Source organism: Macaca fascicularis, chromosome 15 (genome assembly GCF_037993035.2).
Source record: "Macaca fascicularis isolate 582-1 chromosome 15, T2T-MFA8v1.1".
NCBI lineage: Eukaryota > Metazoa > Chordata > Mammalia > Primates > Cercopithecidae > Macaca > Macaca fascicularis.
In genome coordinates this window covers 5,646,259-5,667,601 of record NC_088389.1, presented here as the reverse complement: position 1 = coordinate 5,667,601, position 21,343 = coordinate 5,646,259, and the positions used below count along the sequence as shown (strand labels likewise).

At 57.1% G+C, this 21,343-nt stretch overlaps 1 protein-coding gene and 1 long non-coding RNA gene across 14 annotated transcripts in view; one reads left to right on the top strand and one right to left on the bottom strand.

Annotated features, from left to right (window-relative positions):
- Nucleotides 1-21,343, bottom strand: part of SARDH (sarcosine dehydrogenase) — a 75,479-nt gene that overhangs the window by 35,121 nt on the left and 19,015 nt on the right. For 6 of the 13 annotated variants that reach the window (XM_015436244.4, XM_045372775.3, XM_005580496.4 and 3 more), the window contains 6 exons: nt 19,687-19,816; nt 15,496-15,582; nt 15,074-15,164; nt 10,789-10,930; nt 7,593-7,676; nt 5,583-5,696 (listed from right to left, as the gene is read on the bottom strand). In XM_015436244.4, the coding sequence (XP_015291730.3) occupies nt 5,583-5,696; nt 7,593-7,676; nt 10,789-10,930; nt 15,074-15,164; nt 15,496-15,582; nt 19,687-19,816 (648 nt within the window). Of the gene's footprint in view, nt 1-5,582; nt 5,697-7,592; nt 7,677-10,788; nt 10,931-11,480; nt 13,203-13,839; nt 14,417-15,073; nt 15,165-15,495; nt 15,583-15,811; nt 15,968-16,044; nt 17,039-19,686; nt 19,817-21,343 lie in introns of those variants that run through there. The other 7 variants (XM_074016071.1, XM_074016070.1, XM_074016067.1 and 4 more) reach the window with 5 other exon arrangements.
- LOC141408581 (uncharacterized) lies at nt 5,046-9,238 on the top strand. The gene is made up of 2 exons (XR_012424140.1): nt 5,046-5,197; nt 7,090-9,238. It is a non-coding gene; the product is annotated as an uncharacterized lncRNA (long non-coding RNA).

The following is a 21,343-nucleotide window of genomic DNA, read 5'->3' as shown; positions in this document are numbered from 1 at the left end:
CATAATCCCAGGTCCAGATGGCTTCCCTGATGAATTTTACCAAACAGTCAAAGAAGAACTAATACCCATTTTTCCCAAACTCTTCCAAAAAATATGAATAGGAAATACTTGCCAATTCACTCTAGGAGGCCAGCATTACCCTGATGCCAAAAGCAGAAAAAGATATTATAAGAAAGCTACAGACCAATATTTCTTACAAATATAGACACACGCAAAAAAAATCCTCAATAAAATACTAGCAAATCAAATCCAACAACATAGGAAGAGATTACACACCACAATCAATGGGATTGGTCCCAGGAACGTGAGGTTGGTTTAACATTCAAAAATCAATTGATGTAATGCAACATATTAAGAGAACAAAGGACAAAACCATCTGATCCTCCAATAGATACAGAAAAGTATTTGACAAAATTTACCTGTTCATGATAAAAACGCACAACAAACTAGGAATATAAGGGAGCTTCCCTCACCTGATGAAAGACACCTACAAAAATCACATAGCAAACATGATACTTCATGATGAAAGATCAGGAACAAGATGGGGGTCCATTCTTACCACTCTATTCAACATTGTACTGGAAGATCTAGCCAGGGCAATTAGGCAGGAAAAGAAAAATAAGAGGCATCCAGATCAGAAAAGAAGAAATAAAAACATCCCTATCTGCCAATTATAGTATCTTGTATGTAGGAAATCCTAAGGAATCCACTAAAAAAAAAAAAAAAAAAAAAAAAAAACTGCTAGAACTAATAAAATAGTTTAACAAGGTTGCAGGATAGAAGGTCAATATATAAAAACATACAAAAAACTATTGTATTTCTATATTAGCAATGAACAATCTCAAAAGGAAGTTTTAAAAAATTCTATTTATAGTATCATCAAGATAATAAAATGCTTAGGAATAAATTTAATTTAAAAGTCCAAAACTTATATCCTAAAACCTAAATTTTTTTAAATAAATGAAAGAAGACCTAAATAAGTGGAAAGACATCCCATGTTCATGAAACAAAAGACTTACTATTGTTGAAATGACAATAAACCCCAAACAGATCTACAGACCTAACACAGTTCCTATCAAAATTCTCAGCTGGTTTATTTGCAGAAATTGACTAGCCAATCCTAAAATTCACATGGAGATTCAAAGGGGCCAAGAATACTCAAAACAATATTGAAAAGGAAAAATAAAGTTGCAGAATTCACACTTCTTGATTCCAAACTTGCTATTAAAATACAAAGCTACGTAATCAAGACAGTGAGGTACTAAATAAGAATAGACCTACAGATCAGTGGAATAGGACTGAGAGTCCAGCAATAAGCCCTCATCTTTACAGTCAATTGATTTTCAACTAGGGGTGCTAACTAGGGGTGCCAAGACAATTCCAAAGGGAGAGCAATCTTTTCAACAGCTAGTGCTGGGCCAACTGGGTAGCCACATGCAAAAGAATGTGGCTGGACCCGACCTCACACCATGCACAAAAATTAATTTTCATGGACCCTAGACCTAAGTGTAAAAGCAAAGACTGTAAAAGTCTTAGAAGAAAACATAAATGTTTTTTACCTTCAGTTAGGTTCTTAGACATGTTACCAGAACCACAAGCGACAAAAGAAAAATATAGAGATGAACTGGACAGCACCAACATTTTAAAAGCTGGAAACAATGCCAGCAAGGAAGAGATAGGACAACCACAGGATGCGGAGAGTGTGTGCACATTACAGATCTGATAAGGGACTTGTATCTAAACTACATAAAAACATTTGCAACCCAACAATAAAAAGACAGTCGGGTGCGGTGGCTCACGCCTGTAATCCCAGCACTTTGGGAGGCCGAGGCAGGCAGATCACCTGAGGTCAGGAGTTCAAGACCAGCCTGGCCAACATGGAGAAACCCCATCTCTATTAAAAATACAAAATTAGCTGGGCATGGTGGTACACGCCTGTGATCCCAGCTACTCAGGAGGCTGAGGCAGCAGCATTGCTTGAACCTGGGAGGCGGAGGTTGCAGTGAGCCGAGATCACGTCATTGCACTCCAGCCTGGGCAACAAGAGTGAAACTCCGTCTCAAATAAGAGGAGGAGGAGGAGGAGGAGGAGGAGGAAGAGGAGGAGGAGGAGGAGGAGGAGGAAGAGGAGGAGGAGGAGGAGGAAGAGGAAGAGGAGGAGGAGGAGGAGAAGAAGAAGAAAGAAGAAGAAGGAGAAGGAGAAGGAGAAAGAAGGAGGCGGGGGGAGGAGGAGGAGGAGGAGCAAGACAACCCAATTTTAAAAGGGGCAAAGGATCTGAACAGACATTTCTCCATAGAATATATGCAAGTGGACAACAGGCCCATGAAAATGTGCTCAACATCATTAGTTGTTCCAGAAATGCAAATCGAAACCATAATGAAATGCCATTTCACACCCACCAGGATGGCTAAAATCAAAAAGTCAGATAATGAGTGTTGGCGAGGATGTGGAGACACTGGAATCCTCTTGCACTGTGGTGGGGAATGTAATGTGGTACAGCTACTTTGGAGAACAGTTGGCGTTCCCTCAAAATGTTAAACAGGGATACCACTTGACCCAGGCCTAGTTACACACCCATGAGAAATGATAACATACATGCATACAACACCTGGTACATGGATGTTCACAGTAGCACTGCTCATAGGAATTCAAAAGTGAAAACAACTCCGATGTCCACCAATGGATCAATGGATAAGTAAAATATGATGGGTCCATACAATGGAATATTATTGGAATAAAAAGGAATGAAGTGGCCGGGCCTGGTGGCTCATGCCTGTAATCCCAGCACTTTGGGAGGCCAAGGCAGGTGGATCACCTGAGCTCAGGAGTTCGAGACCAGCCTCGCCAAAACAGCAAAACCTCATCTCTCCTAAAAATACAAAAATTAGTTGGGCGTGGTGGCAGGTGACTGTAATCCCAGCTACTTGGGAGGCTGAGGCAGGAGAATTGCTTGAACCTGGGAGGTGGAGGTTGCAGTGAGCCGAGAGCACACCACGGCACTCCAGCCTGGGCAACAGAGCAAGACTCCATCTCAAAAACAAAAGAGGAATGAAATGCTGACACACACAACATGGATGTACCTTGAGACTATCACACTAAGCGGAAGAAGTTGATCACAAAAGGACACATAGTTTATGATTCTACTTGTGTGAAATATACAAACTAGATATATCTACAGAGACAGAAAGTAGAGTAGGGTTGCCCTGGGTTAGGGATAGGGTGGGGTATGGGGTATCTTTTTTTGCTGGGAGATTAAAAAGTTCTAAAACTAGATCGTGGTGATGGTTGCACAACCCTGTGAACTCACTAAAAAACATTGAATTGTACCCTTTAAATGAATAAATTATATAGTATGTGAATTAGATCTCGATAAAGCTGTTTTTTAAAAAATACACACACACACACACACACACACCCACACACACACCCCATCACTCCCTATTTCCTTCCCCAGATTTACAAATGCCTGGGTGAGATTTTCAGAGTCTTCTATTCTTCACTGTATTTTCTACTTGGTCTTCCCCTTCAGGGCTCAACATGCCCGCCACTGCTGAGCAGATGTGCCCACCTCATTGTTATTATGGGGAAAAAATAACCATGACAGCAACAACCACAGCTTCCTGAACAGTTGCCGTGTGTCGGGCAGCTGTTTCATCTCCTCCCAAACTCCCTATGAGTTTCCACGAGGGAACTCATATTACCCCTCATGCACTCAGGGAGGCCAGGGATGGTGGCACAGCCGGGCAGTGGCAGAGCTACGGTCCAACCAGGCTGTGCAGGGGTGCACTGACCCTGAGAGCTGGTCACACAGAACCCTGCCCAGCTCTGCATTCAGTGACGCCTCATTGGCGGACTGGATTGAAATCAGCCATGGAGAAAGTATTTACATCAGGGAAATTGGCCAGTGCTGCAGAGCCAGCTTCCTCCCCTCTGCCCCAGAGAGCTGGTTGTTAAGCTGTTACCAGCACACCACAGGGACCGTCTGCCTCCTGAGCTCTCCATGGCTTCTCCAGCCCCGGCAGGCATCACTGTCCTTCAGGACAGGGTTCCCCTTTGTTGGTTTCTGCTGTGCCTTTGCTGATGCCACCGGGGCTGCAGACCAAAACCCTCAGCAGTCTCCCGCACTGGGCTCCTCTAGCGGGCCGGGGAAGCTGCCGGCGCCAAGAACAAGCACGCATTTTGTGCTTTAGGACGGCTTCAGGCATGTTTGCGGAGGCTGGATGAAGCCACAAAGCCAAGTTGGCATCTCCCCCGAGCTCCCACATCCTCGAGGGCCAGAGTCCCACAGGCTTTAGAAGCTGTGGGTGCGGAGGTGCCAGACGGAGCCCTGAGCACTCGCCGGGAGGCAGCGACGAGGGACTCGGGCACTGAGCCGGCCCTGCTGCTCGGGCGTTTCATGACACACACGCCTCCTCCTTCCTGTAGGAGCCCCCTCTTCCGACGCCTTGAACAGATGTTCTGCCACTAGAGCAAGCTTTGGGGGAGATGGTGGAAATGAACGGTTTCTTCCCTTCGGGACTGGCTACAGAACCCAGTGCGGGACCCAGTGGGACCCTTGTTCAAAGACCATGAAGAATGTCAAGGCACTGACAGCAAAGCATGAACCCAAGCTGGGCCCTTCAAGGCAACCCCAGGGTCAGACCCTATCGAAGCCAGGCTTGTGACTGTCCCAGAGACCCCAGGAAGGAACCCCCTCATGGATGCCTCCTAAGCTGTCCCTGGGCTCTGAGACTCTGGGCTCAGGCCTGGGCTCTGCTCCTATGTCAGATTTGCGATGAGATGTCACGCGTCTCCCTGGGGTGGCACAGGGACAAGAGCTGTGCTCCACCTGTGAGCACTTGACCACACGGCTGGGCAGGCCAGGGCAGACGCTGGCCTCACTCCTTCTGGGACAGCTGCCAGGGAGAACGCCCTTGTGTGGTGCAGGCTGCTACAGGGGAGAAGACCCCCAGACTCCTCACCTCCACCCCCTGCACGTGGGAGCCAGGTCCCCAGGCAGGGGCGACAGGCTGCCAGCTGCCCCGTGTGACCAGCCTCGCCTGCCCACTTTGGAGCAAGAGGAACAGCAAGCAGACTCCAGGCCACGGCCCTCCCGGCTCTGGTTCCCTCTGCTTGTCTCTTGCAGGGGCCCATACGGGGCCTGATGCCCAGGAGCCTCCGGTCACCTTGTCCTGGCTCTGCTCTGTGCTGGCTTCCAGTAAGGAGAAACCCCTTCCCCCACCACTTCTCATGCCAGCCTCAGAGCAGCTCTGGAGAGCGGGAGGGGGAGGCTCAGAGCGGTGCAGCCCCGCCGGGCCCCAGCCCGTAGTCTCAGCCCCCACCTCACCCCATCCCCAGCAGCACCACTTCCGCTCAGGCCTGGCTGCTGGCAAAATCTCGGTACAGAGGGAGGAGCGGGGAGAGGAAAACGCATGATTCCTCCCCAAAATGGAGTCAGCCGAAAAAAGCATGAATGCCGAGCCTGAAGAGACTCCTGGGGGAGGGGAGCCCCCGCAGGGCCAGACTAGGGCCTGCGCGATGGGAGGCTCATCTGAGGGACAGGGAGAGAGACGGACCCCCGCGGTGGACCCCCAGCTACGCACCGTGTCGTGGTGGGGCGGGAAGTCAAAGGTGTACTCGTCCGCCAGCAGCCTGCGGTAGGCGTAGTCCTCGTGCGGGCGGCTTCCGTAAGCCCCGTAGTAGTCGTACTCGAGGACCTGGGAAGAAAACACTTGGTCCTCGGCCTCCCTCTCTGGTCCTTCCTGGCTTCCCTTCCCAGAGCGGGGTCCCTCTGGGGCTGTGATGGAGACAGGCCTGGCCCTGCCCTCGGAGAGCCCTGCAGTAAGTGCCAGTGTGTTGTGGACACGGGCAGGGGGCTCTCATGAGGTCCAAGCAAAACAGTAGCACAAAGGAGGCAGCAGTGTTCCCTGGTGGGTCTGAGAGCCCAGCCAGGGCCCAGGAGGCTGGAGGAGAAGCTGGATGCACCCAAAGTGGGGAATGACAGGGAGAAGCGGTTACTCAGGACCTCAGCCAGGGCTGCTCCCTGGAGCCACCGCAATCCCAGGCCCAGCTCCTGCTCTGGGCCAGGCCCTGTGGGAAGTGCCTTATGCTCCCACCAGGGGTGCCCTTTCTACAGATGAGGAAACTGAGGCGCAGAGAAGTTACATCTCGCCCAAGGGCACAGACAAGACCCAGACGGGGCAGTGGCATGAAGCCAGGCAGGTGCGTGGGCTCCAGAGTCCAGCTTCTCTGCCATGGCCTTGGCCTCCCTGGGATCTGCCTCTCTCTCAGACACCCCACAGCCCCATGCCCCTCCCTGGCCTCTGCTCCTGCAGAAAACCCCCCACGTGCCCTCCTAACTACTGGCACGGCACAGCTGTGAATGCAGGTGCGGGCAATTCTTGCCTCCCAGGGCCGTCAGCCCTGCCGGCCCGCCCAAGCCTCACCTGCTCTTCATACACAGGTGGGAGCCAGTGTGAGGTTGTAAAGGAGTAAGGGTTTGCTGGCATCTCCGCGTGGAGTCCCCTCCCTCCCCAGCAGGGACATCCCACCCACTGCAGCCCTGCCAAGGTGTCCTGGGCACCCAGGCTGGCTCCCGGGTGGGGGTGCAAAATCTGCCCATCTTGGGACCTGGGGTGTGTTCCTGACTCTCTCCTCTTCTTGCCCAAGGAGAGGGGAGAGGGGCTTCCAGGGCCAGATCTGACTGGAACACAGTGGGCTGCGCTTTAAGAAAGGGTCTGCCCAGACCCCTCCTCCCCGCAGGGTTCATGAGGACTGCATGTCCCCAGGGGCCAGCAGGAGAAGAGACGATGACCAGCGAGACTCTGACCCCAGAGCCGAGGCCCCATTAGCCAGCTCTGGTTCCCGTCTCCCCTCCAGATGCCCTGGAGCTCTGGAACCTGTCCTGGGCTGTGGGTTGCCATGGGGATGGAAGGTGGGTGCACCAGAGGGGACTGGTGAGATGCAACCCTGGGAAGGGGATTTTGATTTCTGTAAATCTGGACCAAATGCTACCCCTCAGCTGGCCTTAAGGCCTCGCATCGCCTGCTCCCGAGTGCCTGGGTCCCAGGTGTCACAGCAGGACTGCCTTTGTTCCTCTCTCTCTCTCAGGACCCAGGTCCGTGGGAGGCCCCAGAGGACGCCCAGAGTCCAGGCCACTGTGAAACCTCCACTGGGAAATGGAGCACTCTGGGTGCATGAACCCTCCCACTGCCCGCCCTCGTACGGACATAAACCAACCGTCGGAGCGGCCAAAAATAGATGCACAGAATTAGGAGAAGATGCTCCATTCCTCCTGCAACCTGAGTCTTATTGCTGTCTCCCCACCGCGCGACACCCCTTCTGCTCTGCCCACAGCCCTTACCACTTAGGCCACGGAAGGCCTGGCGGTGGCGGGCGAGGAGTGGGGTCTGCGTAAATGGCACAAAGAATGCACCGAGCCTTGGGGGCAGGTCGGTGGGGCTCGGCTTCCCGTGTGCAGAATAACTGATCACGACAGTGGAGCCACCTGGGGAGGCGGGGTACATGGAGGGGCAAGGACAGGGTACGCAGAGGGGCAAGGGGGTTGACAGGGCAGGGCCTCCCGGCAGCACAGCCCAGCAGGCGCTACTCACCGGAGCTGGGCCTTGGGGATGAAACCATCCCGGTCGCTCCCAGCCATGCCGCTCCTGGAACACGCAGCCTTGTCCAAGGAGTTCCTGAGCGGGAATGGGGAACAGGCACCTGTCACAAAGGGCCGGATACCCCTGCACAGGGCAGAGTGCCACATCCACGACTTTACACCCAAGGTGCGGAGAGCAAGGAGGCCCTGACTCTTAGAACCAGGTCCCCAGCCCAGTGTTTGCAGCTACCCTCACTGCTTCACCCTGAGAACCCCTATGCATAGAATGACCACCTGCCTCGTCTGCCCTTGCCCTGAGAACCCTATCTACAGAATTACCACCTGCCCCAATCTGCCCTTGCCCCCAAAACCCCATCTATAGAATTATCTGCCCTGATCGGCCCTTGCCCCAGGAATCTCATCTATAGACTTACCACCTGCCCCATCTGCCCTCACCCTGAGAACCTCCATCTGTAGAATTATCACCTTCCCCTATCTGCCCTCGTCCTGAGAACCCCCATCTATAGAATAGCACCTGCCCCATCTGCCCTGGCCCCGATAACCCTCATCTGTAGAATTACCACCTGCCCTGATCTGCCCTTGCCCTGAGAACCCTCCTCTTAGCAGAATTACCATCTGCTAAGGACGGAATCCCATCCCCACATAAATTCGTATGTCAAAGCCCTAACACCGACGTGACTGTATTTGGAGATGGGATCTTTAGGTTAAGTGAAATCACCGACGTGACTGTATTTGGAGATGGGATCTTTAGGTTAAGTGAAATCATCAGGGTGGGTCCTAAGCCCATACAGCTGGAGCCCTTATAGGAGGAGGAAGTGACGCCAGGGCCCTCTCCCCGCGGCATGAGGACAGTGAGAAGGTGGCCGACTACGAGCCAGGAGAGCCCTCTCCAGGAAGCCATCGGCCGACACCTTGATCTTGGACCTCCGAGTCTCCAGAAATGTGAGAAAAAAAGGTCTGTTGAAGCCTGCCCACCTGTGGCCTTTTGCTGTAGCTGCCCGCGCGGAAAGATGCACCATACGACCCAGCAATTCCACTCCCAAGTACGCACAAGAGAACTGAGGGGAGGGTTGCAAACAAATTCTGTTCACGCATGTTCACTGAGCTCTATCAACCACCAAACAGGGGAGAGAACCCACGTGGCCCTCAGCTGATGAGCGAATCGAGAAAGCAGGTCTGCCTACACCGTGGAATATTATTCAGCCATAAAAAGCAACAACATTTGGACACGTTTTATGACATGGATGAACCTTGAAAACATGCTCAAGGAATGAAGCCGGACACAAAAGGTCATGTATTGGATGATTCCCTGCATACAAAGTGACCTGAACAGGCAAATCCATAGAGACCGAAAGCAGCTTAGTGGTTGCCAGGGCTGGCGAGAGGGAGATGAGGAAGGGCTGTTTACGGGGGATGGTGTTTCCCTGTGGGGTGATGAGCATGTTCTGGAACTGGATAGTGGGAATGGTTGCACAGCACTGCAAATGCACTTAATACCACCGAATTATACACTTCAGAGCAGTTAAAATGGCTCATTTCAAGATCTGCCTACTTAATCACAACAACGAATGCAATGAACACACTAGAGAAACAGAGTGGGAGATTTCTTTAAAAATAAATTTGGTTTGGGAAAAAAAAGAATACGCACTCTCGGGTTTGGAAGGGCCCCTACCCAGGGGCCAACCCCTCTGACTGGAATGAGGACCCAAGCCCAGGGCTGAGAGGGCCTCGGGGGCCGCATCTGGTTCCAGATGGGCAGCTGAGGGCCTGTCCCAATGGCACCTGCCCTCCCCTCCATCCCCGAGGTCCTGAGGAGGAGGAGGCACGCCCAAGGCCACAGCATTCATCAGTGACATGGACATGTCCTCCCCGCCCACCTGGGATTCCGAGGGGGCAGCAATTGAGGGCACAAGATCCACCCACCCCTCAGTGAACAATGAGGACATCCCATGGGCCACCTTTCCAAGGATGGAAAGTGTTCATCTCAAGAGCCCATTAAGAGAGGGCAGGCTCCCCTCTTTATAAAAGAAAGAAAGAAAACAAGCGGCTGTCAAGTGTCGCAAGAAGGCTGCTAACTAAGAAGGGAAGTCGAGGCGTGGGTGAACGAAGATTTCCCTGGGGGGCAGGGGCGTGCTTCAGCCCTTGCCAAGTTTCTTTGGTAGAGCTGCTCAGTTCTGAGGAATTCGTCTGAACTGACTGCAAGGGGAGCAAACCCTGCATTCACCCAGGGCGGCTTCTGAACTGTCAGGACGGGCAAGGGGGTGATTACTGATCATAGGCCCGGGGGCATGCTAGGGAGACCCCAGGGCCGTGTGTGGCCTCAGATCGTAGCTGGTCCACCAAGCCAGACCAAAGGGCCAGGGCAGCCTGGGAGCCAGCCCTCTGACCACTCTGGGCTCTCCCCAGGAGGTGCAGCTAATACTGGGATCTCTCATGGGGCCAGACACTGGAGTCTCAGGTGAGGGAAGTCCCTTCTCCAGTTTAAACCGCCACCTGCTTCCTGAGCCTGCCCTCTTGCCTCCCTGCCTATCCATCTGTTCAGTAATCATCCCCCAATCACCCCAGTGCTCAGGACATAGCCCCTGTACCCCAGCAAGCAAAGCATCCAGCACAAGATGGCCGGGGAGGGGGAAGGAATGGAGACAGGGCCTGGGAACGCAGAGAAGGAGCTCCTGGGTCTTTGGGGACCAGGGGAGGGCACAGGGGCAGACCTGAGAAAGGGGCACCTGACAGTGGGTTTCACTGAATGGGTGAGTTGGAGCTCACCAGGGTAGCAGCAGACTCTACAAGCAGGAGCCCCTCTCCCACGTATGCCATGTTCTGGCTGCTCCCCCCACATATGACTGCATACACCCACAAGACTCCGCCTCCCAGGACCCCTGCCCTGTTGGCGTTGCTGCCAGCAGTTGGCGGGGGGCGGTTCCTGGGTGCGTGTTCCTGCTTCTCCACTAGAACGGAAGCCCCCTGGATGGGAGGGAGCCATTTCCACTTTATTCCCTAACGTCCCCGGCCCTGAGCACTGCGCCCAGCACATGGGGGTGCCGGGTTACTACCTGGGGAATGACAGACACCTTGTCACCACGCCTGACCTGCGGTTGGGGTATGCCTTGCATTTTCTGCCATCCTGCTGCCCTGAGGACGTCCCAGACCCTAGCTGCCGGCCCCCAGCAGGAGCTGTAGAGCGTCACCTCGTGCAGCGGGTCTCTCCTCATGTTGCGCCCGGCCAGCGGCTCATCGTGGGGGAAGACAACGGAGTAGTTCTTGGCGTAGGACTCATGGCTTCGCTCTCGGATCCAGCGGGGGTGGTCCGTGAGCGAGTGATGGAAGCGTCTGCCGCAGACAGGGGCACGGGTCACTGCTTTGGGGACGGCCCGTCAGGGAAGGGCTGGCCTAGGACCCAGGGCAAGCCTGGACCCTGGACCCCTCCACCAGAGTCCCCTTTGTGGCTCAGCATTGAGCGGGCCCCCGACTCTCCATTCGCCCCGCACCTGGGTGAGCCTGGCTTTCTCCCCCAGAGTCAACCCACCCCGGTGGCCCTCAGTGAGTGGGCACTGCGGACAGAGGATCCAGCCGAGGCTCTCATCCCCCACGGGGGCATGGGGCTCTGGCCTCGCTCTCCACGCATTGCTGTCTGCTGCCTAGGTTCCAGTGCTGGGGAGCCGTGGCGCCCCACCCCATGACTGCGGAGGGAGCAGCCCCTGGGAGGGGTGGGCTTAGATCCCCAGAATGCTCTGGGGAGGGTCCATATAAAGGGTCTTTAAAGTTTAGCCTGGTAATGCATCAGAACATCAGTGTCCCCCTCCTCGGCAAGGGACCCCCCTTTTCCACCCGCCAGCAGGGGAGTGGGGGCAAGGGTGGCCGCCTGTCCCATCAGGCCCACCCAAGTCTGTGATTCCAAAGCTGGGCCTTGTCTGTGGGTCGGACCAGGGACCCAAGAGGTGCAGAGTCTCTGGGGCGAATCCCAGCTGTGTCTGGGGAGCAGCTGCAGAATCCAGCCCCTGGGACCAGAGACGATGCGGCTGCCATAGTTTTGGGTTTGTTCCTTCGAGGCTGGGGACCGTGTGCAGCCACTGCAGCCCCTGGTGGTGTCCAGCGCCAGCCCGGCAGGCCCCACGCTATTTCTCATGGAGCTATGGAGCTCTGTGGCCGCACCTGTGGCCTAGGCCTCTGCTGCCCCTGAGTGGGCAGAGCAGCCAGTGTCCCACGGCTTGTTCCCTGGTCTCCTCAGACCAGCCACCGCTCCTGTGGAGCTGCTGGCTGGAGTGAGACCTGGGCCCAGCTACATCACGGCCCTGCAGCCGCCTCCCGTGCACAAACCTCCCTCTCAGGCCCCAGCTTTCCCAGGGCCCCGCCTCCCCCTCATGCTCCACCTGCTGGAACCTCACTCATCACTCAAGACCTGCCTCAGGCGCCACATCAGAGGCGTTTCTGTCCTCAGTGGCACCTGTCAGAGCTGATTCTTAGTCTGCACGTAATTCTGGCAAGCAGGATTTTCTGATCTGGATGGGTGGAGAGTAGAGGTGCAGACGTGAGGATTATTATTAATGATATTATCATTAACAGCTGCTGTTGCTCATGACCCCCAGCGCCAGCGCAGGCCCAGAGCTGAGTGCTGCCGTGGGAGAAAATCCCTCTCTGTCCGCAGAACTGCCTTCTGCACGGGACCCAAGGTTAACTCTTTCACGTGAGAGGGAAACTGAGGCTCGGAAGGGTCTCACAGGTGTTCACGGTCACACGGCAAGGCCTCGGCAAAGCCAGCCCACACCTGTGCTGGGCTACGCTGACCAGGAGCTGAAGGAGGGAGTAATGGAGCCGGTGAGGGTCTGGGAGGATTCCTGGGGGCAGCAGTGAGGTGCACATCAGGCGGCAGGAGCAGCAAGTGACGTACAGGGGCCCAGCTGCCAGTTCTGCCTGTGAGTAAGTGGGCAGAGGGACCAGGTGGGCCCGGGCCACCCTCTTCACTTAAATAAAGAGCTACTGTTCCCTGGCTCACCCGGTCCCCAAGGAATTTCCCTGAAAACATAGCCCAGCCTACATTCTGGCTCTGCCTCTGTTGGGTACTGGGCCAAGCGTCCACACGCATGAGCCTCAAGTGCACTCCAAGAGGGTGGTACATTGTTCCCATTTTCCAGATGGCAAAACTGAGGCTCAGAGAAGAGGAGGGACTGACCAAGGGCCATGCAGCTGACAGATGTGGGGCTGGGGTGACTGCCTCTTATCTGATCTCAAAGGGAACTCACGCGCAGGGCAGCTGCCACGGCCTGGAAGCTGCGTGGTGCCCAGCCAGCCCTGGCACCCTCATGCGTAGCCTGGAGCCCAGACAGGCCCTGGACCCAGGGAGGGCTCTGGCTGCCTGGTCTCCCGGGACACCCCCTCGCTGTGCGTGTCTCCCATGTATAAGATGAAGGACGACCCAGGCGTGTTCTGGCTCTGGCCTGAGGGGAGCAATCAGGAGTCTCTGGGCAGGGGAAAGCTCCGTTCTGGTGCCGGCGTGCTCTGTTCACTTTCTTTTCTGGGTCTTTCAGCGACTCTCTCAGGCACCTCCTTCCTCTCCTTGCTGTGTTTCTCTCCTGCAGGGTCTGTGTCTTATGTCTGTCCCCGGGCACAGGCCCGAGGTAGCAGAGCATCACATGAGTGCTACAGCCCCTGGGGGCCGGCGGCTGGTCCTGCTGGTGGCAGCCGTCCACCCTGGCACACTGAAGGGGTTTGGAAGCCCCACATCAGTGACGGCTGAGCTGAGGACAGCATGAGCCTATGTGTCCTGGGTGCCACCAGCCAGGCTGCTTGGCAGGGGTCTGGGACCAACAGGGTGGGTGCTCCTCCCGCTGCTGTACTCCAGCTCTCAGGGGCTCCCCATCTGTCCCCTTGGCTCCCAGCCCCAGAGCAGCCCATGGCACACTCCCGCCAAAGTCCCAGGGATGGAAGGAAGACAGCTGATACAGGGAGGCCCAGGCCTGTTCCCAACTTGCCAGGGGCCGCCTCAGGGCCTCTGCCAGCCCATGAGCAAACATCCTGCCTGCTGAGTGTAGGACTAGGCCCCGGGTCAGGAGCTGGGCAGATCCATTTTGCAGCCAAGGACACAGAGGCACAGAGAGGCCACACCGTGCCACTGGGTAGAACCCTGGCTGGTCAGGTTCCAGAGCTGGAGTCCCCAAGGGAGGCCAGGGCACGAGGACTGTCCCGCCTGGGGAGGGAGCTGGGTCCCTACCTGGCTCTGGTTCAAAAGTCGGGTGACTTCAGGCAAGTCACTTCCATTTTGCTGTTTGTAGCAGGGGGGACCTGAACTGGCCCTTCCTTGAAGTCCTTTACAGCTTTATCATTTCCAGAACGTTCCTCTCTTGGGAGAGTACAGGGGCACAGGTCCAGATGGGCTCTGAGTCAGCCAGAGGAGGCTTCACTGTGTCAGGCGCCATGGAGGGGTGGCAACTGGGGGACCTCAGTGTAACTGTCTGTCTCCGTGGGGTCAAACACTCCCCCTGACAGTGGGTGTAATGTCCTCATCAGGCCAGAAAGGACTAGGTCAGCAGAGGTGAGGGGCACACTGAGCTGAGCCAGGCCTTCTTTCTCCAGAGCCCACCCCACCTACTGCCTCCCCAGGGAGGCCGTCCACCGGCAGCAGCCGGGAGCAGAGCGGTCTGGAGAGACCTGGAGGCCGGCCTCCCTCCATGCGGCCCTGCTTCACCACCCCTCAATGCATGGGGTGCGGCCCGGGCCACAGGCCCTGCTGTGTGGGTCGGAGAGGCCACCGCCACGGGGATTAGACACAGGAAGAACCTCTCTCCTTGCTGGGGAGCACCTGCACCACTGTCCTGTGCTCTGCAAGAGATGGCTGTGACTGGCAGAAGGCCACCAGGATAGGCTGCCGTCACCGGCTCTGGCTGTCAGCACCCCGGTCCATGCCTCAGCTGGGGATGACTTAGCGTTCCCATGTGCGGACCCCATGCCGGGCGCCTCACCAGCACAAATGTCCTCCCTGCTCCCAAAACCTCTGCAGCCCCTCCCCACCACCCTGCGTTATAGACGAGGAAGTGGCTTGCACTGGGTCTCATTCCTGGCCGCTTTGTCAGTGTATGATTGAACGGGACAGCCAGGGCTGCCTGGGTGCAAGCCGCGGTACACACAGTCGGCACAATTTTCCCAGCTCAGCCCTGCTCCCTCCTGCCCCCAGGCCTCGGTCTCCCCATCTGTGAGGGGATGATGCCATCCCATTGATGACTCCAGAGCTGTCCAGGGGCTCAGGCAGGACCCTGGGACAAGAGATCTTGGAAGCTGTAAAGGGGCGTGGACCTGCCCCCCGGCCACCCCCTCAGCACTGCCCACCTTCTGCTGGTGGCCTTCCTCCCTCACTGCTGCCTCTTCCAGGAAGCCACCTGGATTTCAGGGAAGGCCCCTTTCTAAGTAGCCCTCACTGTTTACCCCACCCCACCTCTCCTGAGTGGCGGGCCCTGCCCTTAGGTCCCAGTGGATACTTACCTGATGTCATAGCCATGCATGTCCTTCTCCGGGCGCCCATGGATGATCCAGTGGGCCAGCTCCTGTCCACAGCCACCACCCAGCATCATTCCTGGCAGGAAGAGAAGTGCAGGGCTGCGGTCTGCCCCCCAGGGTCCCCCACCCATGTCCAATCCCATGCCCCCATCTCCACGGACAGCACAGACACTCCAAGCCCCGCTCTCCCCAAACCTGGGGTGCTGCACGCCTCTCGACTGGACTGCTGCCGGACTGGACCCTGGCAAAGGTGCACTCTCTGGGGAGCAGGAGCGGCTGGACTCCCCAGCTTCTCTTGTCCCCACCACTGTTGGCGGCCACAGGGCTCCTGTGCCCACCTCCCCCAGAGCTCTGGGAATGGCAGGACCACCCTCTTGGGGGCCAGGAGGACTGCTGCCCAGACTCACCTGCGCTGTTGAAGCCGCAGCCCAGGAAGAACCCTCGCAGCTCAGGTGCCTCCCCCATCAGGGGCTTGTGGTCGGGCGTGAAGGATTCTGAAAGGGAGAGAGAGGCCCAGAGTCCCTTGCAGTGCACGCACTCTTGGGGTGGGGTCTTCCCAGAGAGGAGTGATCGGGCAGGGGTCTGAAGGTGCCCCTCCACCCAAACCCTCTCCCTCCTCTAGGCCCTGTTCAGTGGCACTTCCTCATGGGGGCCTCCCCGCTGGCTCCTGCCCTTGTTCTCCGAGCCCCTCCATGTGTGCTGCCGGAAGCAGCTGACGGCCACCTGGCTGGGTTCTGCCTGGTGGGGTCCCAGTCTGTCTTGTGACCTTTGTCCTGCCGACAAGGAGCCCTTCTCTGACCCTGGAGACCACGCCGCGGCTCCCCCACTGCACCATCGTCCTGCTGTGTCCCTGCCAGAGACTGGTCACTCCTGCCCACTGGACCTTGAGAGGGCAGGGACCAGTTTTCTCACTGCACATGCCCCCGCCTAGCACAGGGTCAGAGCCCAGCAAGTGCAGGTGCTTGATAAATGTCTGTTGAGCCAACAAAGGATCCAAAGTTCTGCGGGGGAGGAGACCAATGTCCTGCTCCGGCGGTCACCGCTGAGCCTCAGACAGAGGCCAGGACACGGTGGGACAGGAACCCTGGCTCTCTGTGGCCACAGTCCTGGATTCAAACCCTGCTTCACTCCTTCCTAGCTGTGTGGCGTTGGACGAGTCACTTTGTCTCTCTGAGCAAGGCTTAGTGTCCTCGTCTATAAAACTGGGATAGCAGAAGCTCCTTCAGAGGGCTGTGTGCTCGCCAGCCTACAGACATTCATGTCCTGGGCCTGGCCCTGGGAGGCAGTGCTGAGCAGCACATGTCCCAGCCCTCGAGGAGCTGACGGAGGGAGGGAGCGAATACTTACATAAGCAAAAAACAGACGTTCTGGTAAAGAAAATACGAGGAGCTGAGGGCCACGCGTCACGGACGTGCCGGCTGCTGCTGTTGGCGCCCTAGCACCACCCCGTGTTAGATTCTAGATGAGGAAGCAGCCGGCCCTGGCCTGAGGGACCCCAGGGCACCAAGTCTGGGGGGCCATCCTCTGCATGCAGACCAGAAGCAAGCGCCGTCCCGCTCCCTGGAGGGCGATCAGGGCCCCCACGCTAGGAGCTGAGGGGGCAGAGAGCCACAGGGAGCCTGGGCTGAGAGCCTGGCCAGGAGAGGCAGAGCTCCTTGATGGGGCAGAAGGTGGCAGGGCCACTGCAGGGGAGGGTGGAGGAGGCAGGTGAGAGGGGCAGGGCCCTAGGTGGAGGGCCTGGGTTATCAGGGCAGAGGGCAGAGGCCGGAGCAGCCATCTGGGTGAGAGACAAGGAAGATTCCAGAGAAGATGATGATGAGGCAGAAAGAGTGAGCTGAGGCTGGGTGCAGTGGCTCATGCCCGTAATCCCAGTACTTTGGGAGGCCAAGGCAGGTGGATGTCTGGAGCCCAGTTCAGGACCAGCCTGAGCAACATAGTGAGACAGGATCTCTACAAAAAAATCAAAAAATCATCCAGATGTGGTGGAGTGAGCCTGTAATTCCAGCTACTCGGGAGGTAGAGAAGGGAGGATGGATGGCTTGAGCCCAGGATGTTGAGGCTGCAGGGAGCCACAATCCAGCCTGGGTAACACAGCAAGACCTTTTAAAAATGGGGGTGGGGGAGGTAACCTGGGCTGGGTTTGGGGATGGCCCAGGGAGCACTTTGGGAGGGCTGGAACTATTTCCAGGCCCAGGGCGGGCAGGAAAGAAGCTCTGAACAACCTCACAGGGCATCTGCGGGGAGCGCTAACAAGAGCTAGCAAAGGGGCAGCTGTAGGGAACAAGGGTCTCTTGGATGTTTCACAAATGACTCAGGCGGGTTGAGCAACCCGAGGACGCATGGGACCTCCAGGCAGCATGGCCAGGGGCCAGGCCTGCGGCTCCCACCCTGACCTTGGTGAGCTCCACCATCCTGGAATGAGAGCTCTGCCTGCCCTCTGGGGCGCTCCCTAAGTCACGGGGGCCTGGGACTTCCCTGCTCTTTTCTGGAGGCCAAAGGCCATTGGCCATGCCTGGCAAGGAGAAATGCTGATTCCCCACCAGTCTCCCATCCAGCCGACAGACCAGATCCAAGATGTTCTCGCCTGCACATCTTCCCCAGAATAGGGCCTCGTGGGGAGTACCGGCTCCCCAGGCTAATTAAAACGAGACAGAGGAAGAGAAAGAGAGAGATAGACAGAGAGACGCCTGGGGTTATCTGTGCTCCTGGGCTTCTTCCGGGCCTGTGTTTCTCGCTGCCAGACCCACGCAAGCTGGGGGGGTTGCAGGGGTGGGGGCAGTGAGTCACGGTCGTGTGCTCCCACCCTGCACGCTGCCCCGGCCCCTGGGGGCTCCATCTGCTTCTCCCTGGGGCTGCACTTCGCGTGGAGCCTAATCCACGAAAGTAGCCCCTGCCGGCGGCTGAGCCGATGCTGAGCGTGCCAGGACAGAGGGGGCTGGACGCTCCGGGGGGCCACAGCCCTTCTGTGTTGGGACTCTTCCCTGTCTTTAAGGTCGTCGTCCGCTCCCTGCATGGCCCGTGGAAGTCCCTGGGCCCCCCGCTTCGTGCCGCCCCACTCTACTCAAATGCTCTCTACAGCTGCTGGCCCTGACCCACGCCCTGCACCGCCCTGTGGCTTCTTGTCCGTAGGCCACCCTGCCAAGTCGGTGCTCCGTCACCATCTCACAGATGCACCTACTCCGGAGGGCACCCACTCCAGTGCCCTTCACTCAAGGCACAGAGGGACTCACCAGGCTTCTGACACTAAGTTTCCCTGGGGGCAACACTGTGTTTCTCTGAACCTATCTCCCGGCCCTGAAGTGGGGCCAGAGCTCCCCCTACCAGGAAGCAGTGGGGAACACTCGTGTGATTCTGCTGGAACCCCGATGTGGGCGAATCTCTGTGCCCACCTGGTGCTCCCCTGCCCAGATCAAGTATCCGCGGCAGGCCCAGCGCCATCTCGCCCTCCAGGGCCGGGCTGGGCTGCCCCCGGCTCCTGGCCGCCTGTCTGTGTCCTCAGGCTGTGGCCGCCCAGCCACTCCATGCCTCCTGTGAGAGCACCCACCCACGGGCTGTGGTCAGTGACTTGCATTGGGTCTCCCCTGCCAGAAGGAGGGCGCTGGCCTGAGTGGGCCTGCCTCGGGCACAAACAAGGTGCCACTTAATGTAGAATGAATGCCCTCATGAAGGAACGCCGGTGCTCTGGGGTCACTGGTAGCTCCCGGGCTGCCCCACACTCAGCTTGGGGACATCTGGCTCAAAGTCCTGTGGCTATAAATACCAGGGTGCCAAGGCCAGCTCCAGCCCCTGCTGCCTCCCAGAGAGGGCACCTTTGCCAGGGCCCAGGCCAGCAGCCTCAGCCCCACACCCGCCCCCTGGGGCAGAGCCTTCCGGGCTCCCCAGGCCAGCAGGGTGGGGCAGGGCTGCGCTGCGCTTCGGATGACCCACGTGGGGCATCTGGGAGCTGAGCCCACCTTTTTGCTCCCGCCTCCTCCAGCTCAGTTCTCCTGGGGCCAGCGAGGAGGGCCAGAGTTAGGGGAATCTTGGCACAAGAGCCTTCCCCCGCTGAGCTGGCCTCCGGGTGCAAGCCGCCAAGAACAGTGGGGAGGCCAGCAGCATGGGGTCCTGGCCAGGGCAGTGCTCTCTGGGAGCGGTGGGGGCTGGGGCTGGAGGCAGAACTGGGACTCACAGCTGTATAAGCCTTGCATCAGGGAAGGTCTCAGCCCTTCCATTCCTCACTCAGCCTCACAGGGTGCTGGGATGCGGCCCGCTATTCCCATTTTACAGATGAAAACACAGAATTCCAGGGAAAAGTCGAGTCTAGGGATGAAGAAGCCCAGGTGGGGAAGCCAGGACGAGTCACACTTGAGGCAGGAGGAGGCCCTGGCCTCGTGCTTGGGGCAGATGGTGGCCCTCGCGAAGCCCAGGCCTCTCGCCCGTATTGAGGAATAAAGGCCACACTTAGCACCCAGGGCTGCTGGAGTCATGCAGCCAGAGGGCCCGGGGACAGCCCTGGGTCCCCTGTGGGACACAGGCTGGCCTCAAGGGGCATCACTACCAATAGTCGTCAGACGAAAAGACCCACGGACGCCCACCCCAGCTCCGAGGCTCTCACTCACCAGGGCCACAGACCGTGGACTTGATTCCTGTCTTCTCCAGCACAGGGACCCGGTTGATGGCACCTTCAATGTGCTGGGTGAACACCTCCCAGTCCAGGTCAAACAGGCCGAAGGCAAACTTGTCTGACACCTGCCAAGGCAGCGCAGGGGGAGTCTCCTTTATCCCCAAGAAGGCCATGCGTCCCCACGCAAAACCTGCCCTGTGATGGCTGCCAGGCCAGCCTCTGCTGAATCAGATGCGTTAGAGGGCTGGTGGTCACCCACACGTCCCGGCAGTTTGTCTCCCCTACCCACCAACCCATCAGCAAGGCCTGTCTGCTCCCCCTCCCCACCCCGGCCCAGGCCTCCACCCACTCAGCCCTTGATGGTTGCTGTGGCCTCTGGCTGGTCACCCTATTCCCCACCCTCCCTCAGTCCACTCCCGTAGATCCCACCATGCCCCTTCCCTACTCACAAGCCTCTTCTGGCCCCCTGCGGCTCATGATGGCCCCAAAGTCCTGCGGGTACCAGCCTGCCTACCTCTACCACTGAGCCCGCCACCCTGACTTCCCGCGGCTCTTTGGGAAGAGCAAGCTTGTTTGAGCTCGAGGCCTTCACCCCTCAGTGGCGCAGTTCTTTGCCCAGACCTGGTACACTGGTTTGTGGTCTCGGTACAGGGCTCTGCTTGGATGTCCCCTCCCTAAAAAACCCTGCCCTGACCACCCATCTAGAGGATATCCTTCTGCTCTAGTCTCTCTTGGCTGATCCTTAACCTGCTAATTTTATTCAGTGCATGATCGCCTTCCAGAATTTCATTCCTTATTTGTTTGTTTGTTTGTAACAGAGTCTCGCTCTGTCGCCCAGGCTGCAGTGTAGTGGTGCGATCTCGGCTCACTGCAACCTCCATCACCTGGGTTCAAGTGACTCTTGAACTCAGGCCTCCCAAGTAGCTGGGATTACAGGTGCCCGCCACTACTCCTGGCTAATTTTTGTATTTTTAGTAGAGACGGGATTCCACCATATTGGCCAGGCTGGCCTCAGACTCCTGACCTCAGGTGATCCACCTGCCTCAGCCTCCCGTAGTGCTGGGATTACAGGTGTGAGTCATCTTGCCCAGCCGTTTGTTTGTTTATTGAATGTCTCCCCACCAAAATACAGGCATCCAAAGTCAGGGACTTCCATCTTCGTTTCCCTCTTTCTCCAGAAATTAAAGCAGATTTTAGCCCAAAGTAGCCACTCAGTAATTCCATGTGTGGACTAAATGCATACACACATAGAACGGGGCTGCAGGGCTGCCCTAACCCCAGAAGCTGCCCAGGGAACAGCCCAGGCCAGGGGAGATGTTGTTGCAGCAGCTGGCTGGGAGGGCAGTGTCATTTGCTGAAGGACATGGGACTTGTGTGCTCTCATGCCCTTCTGAGGTCATCACTGCACACTGTGCAGCCCTTCACTGTTGATGTTTTGAGGCAAAGCCCTCCAGCTGCCCCAGTTCTGGATTTGACTGCCTGCCAGGACCCTCAGGGTAAGAGCAAGATGGCTTTGAGCTTGGTGGGGCCGGGGACCTGCCACTTCTCGGGTGTTCCTCTGAGGAGCTTCAGGAGGCTGGTCTTCCTGAAAGAAGCCCTCTCAATGCGGAGATGCAGCCCTGACTCCCTCCCATTAACCCAGGGCCCTGGCA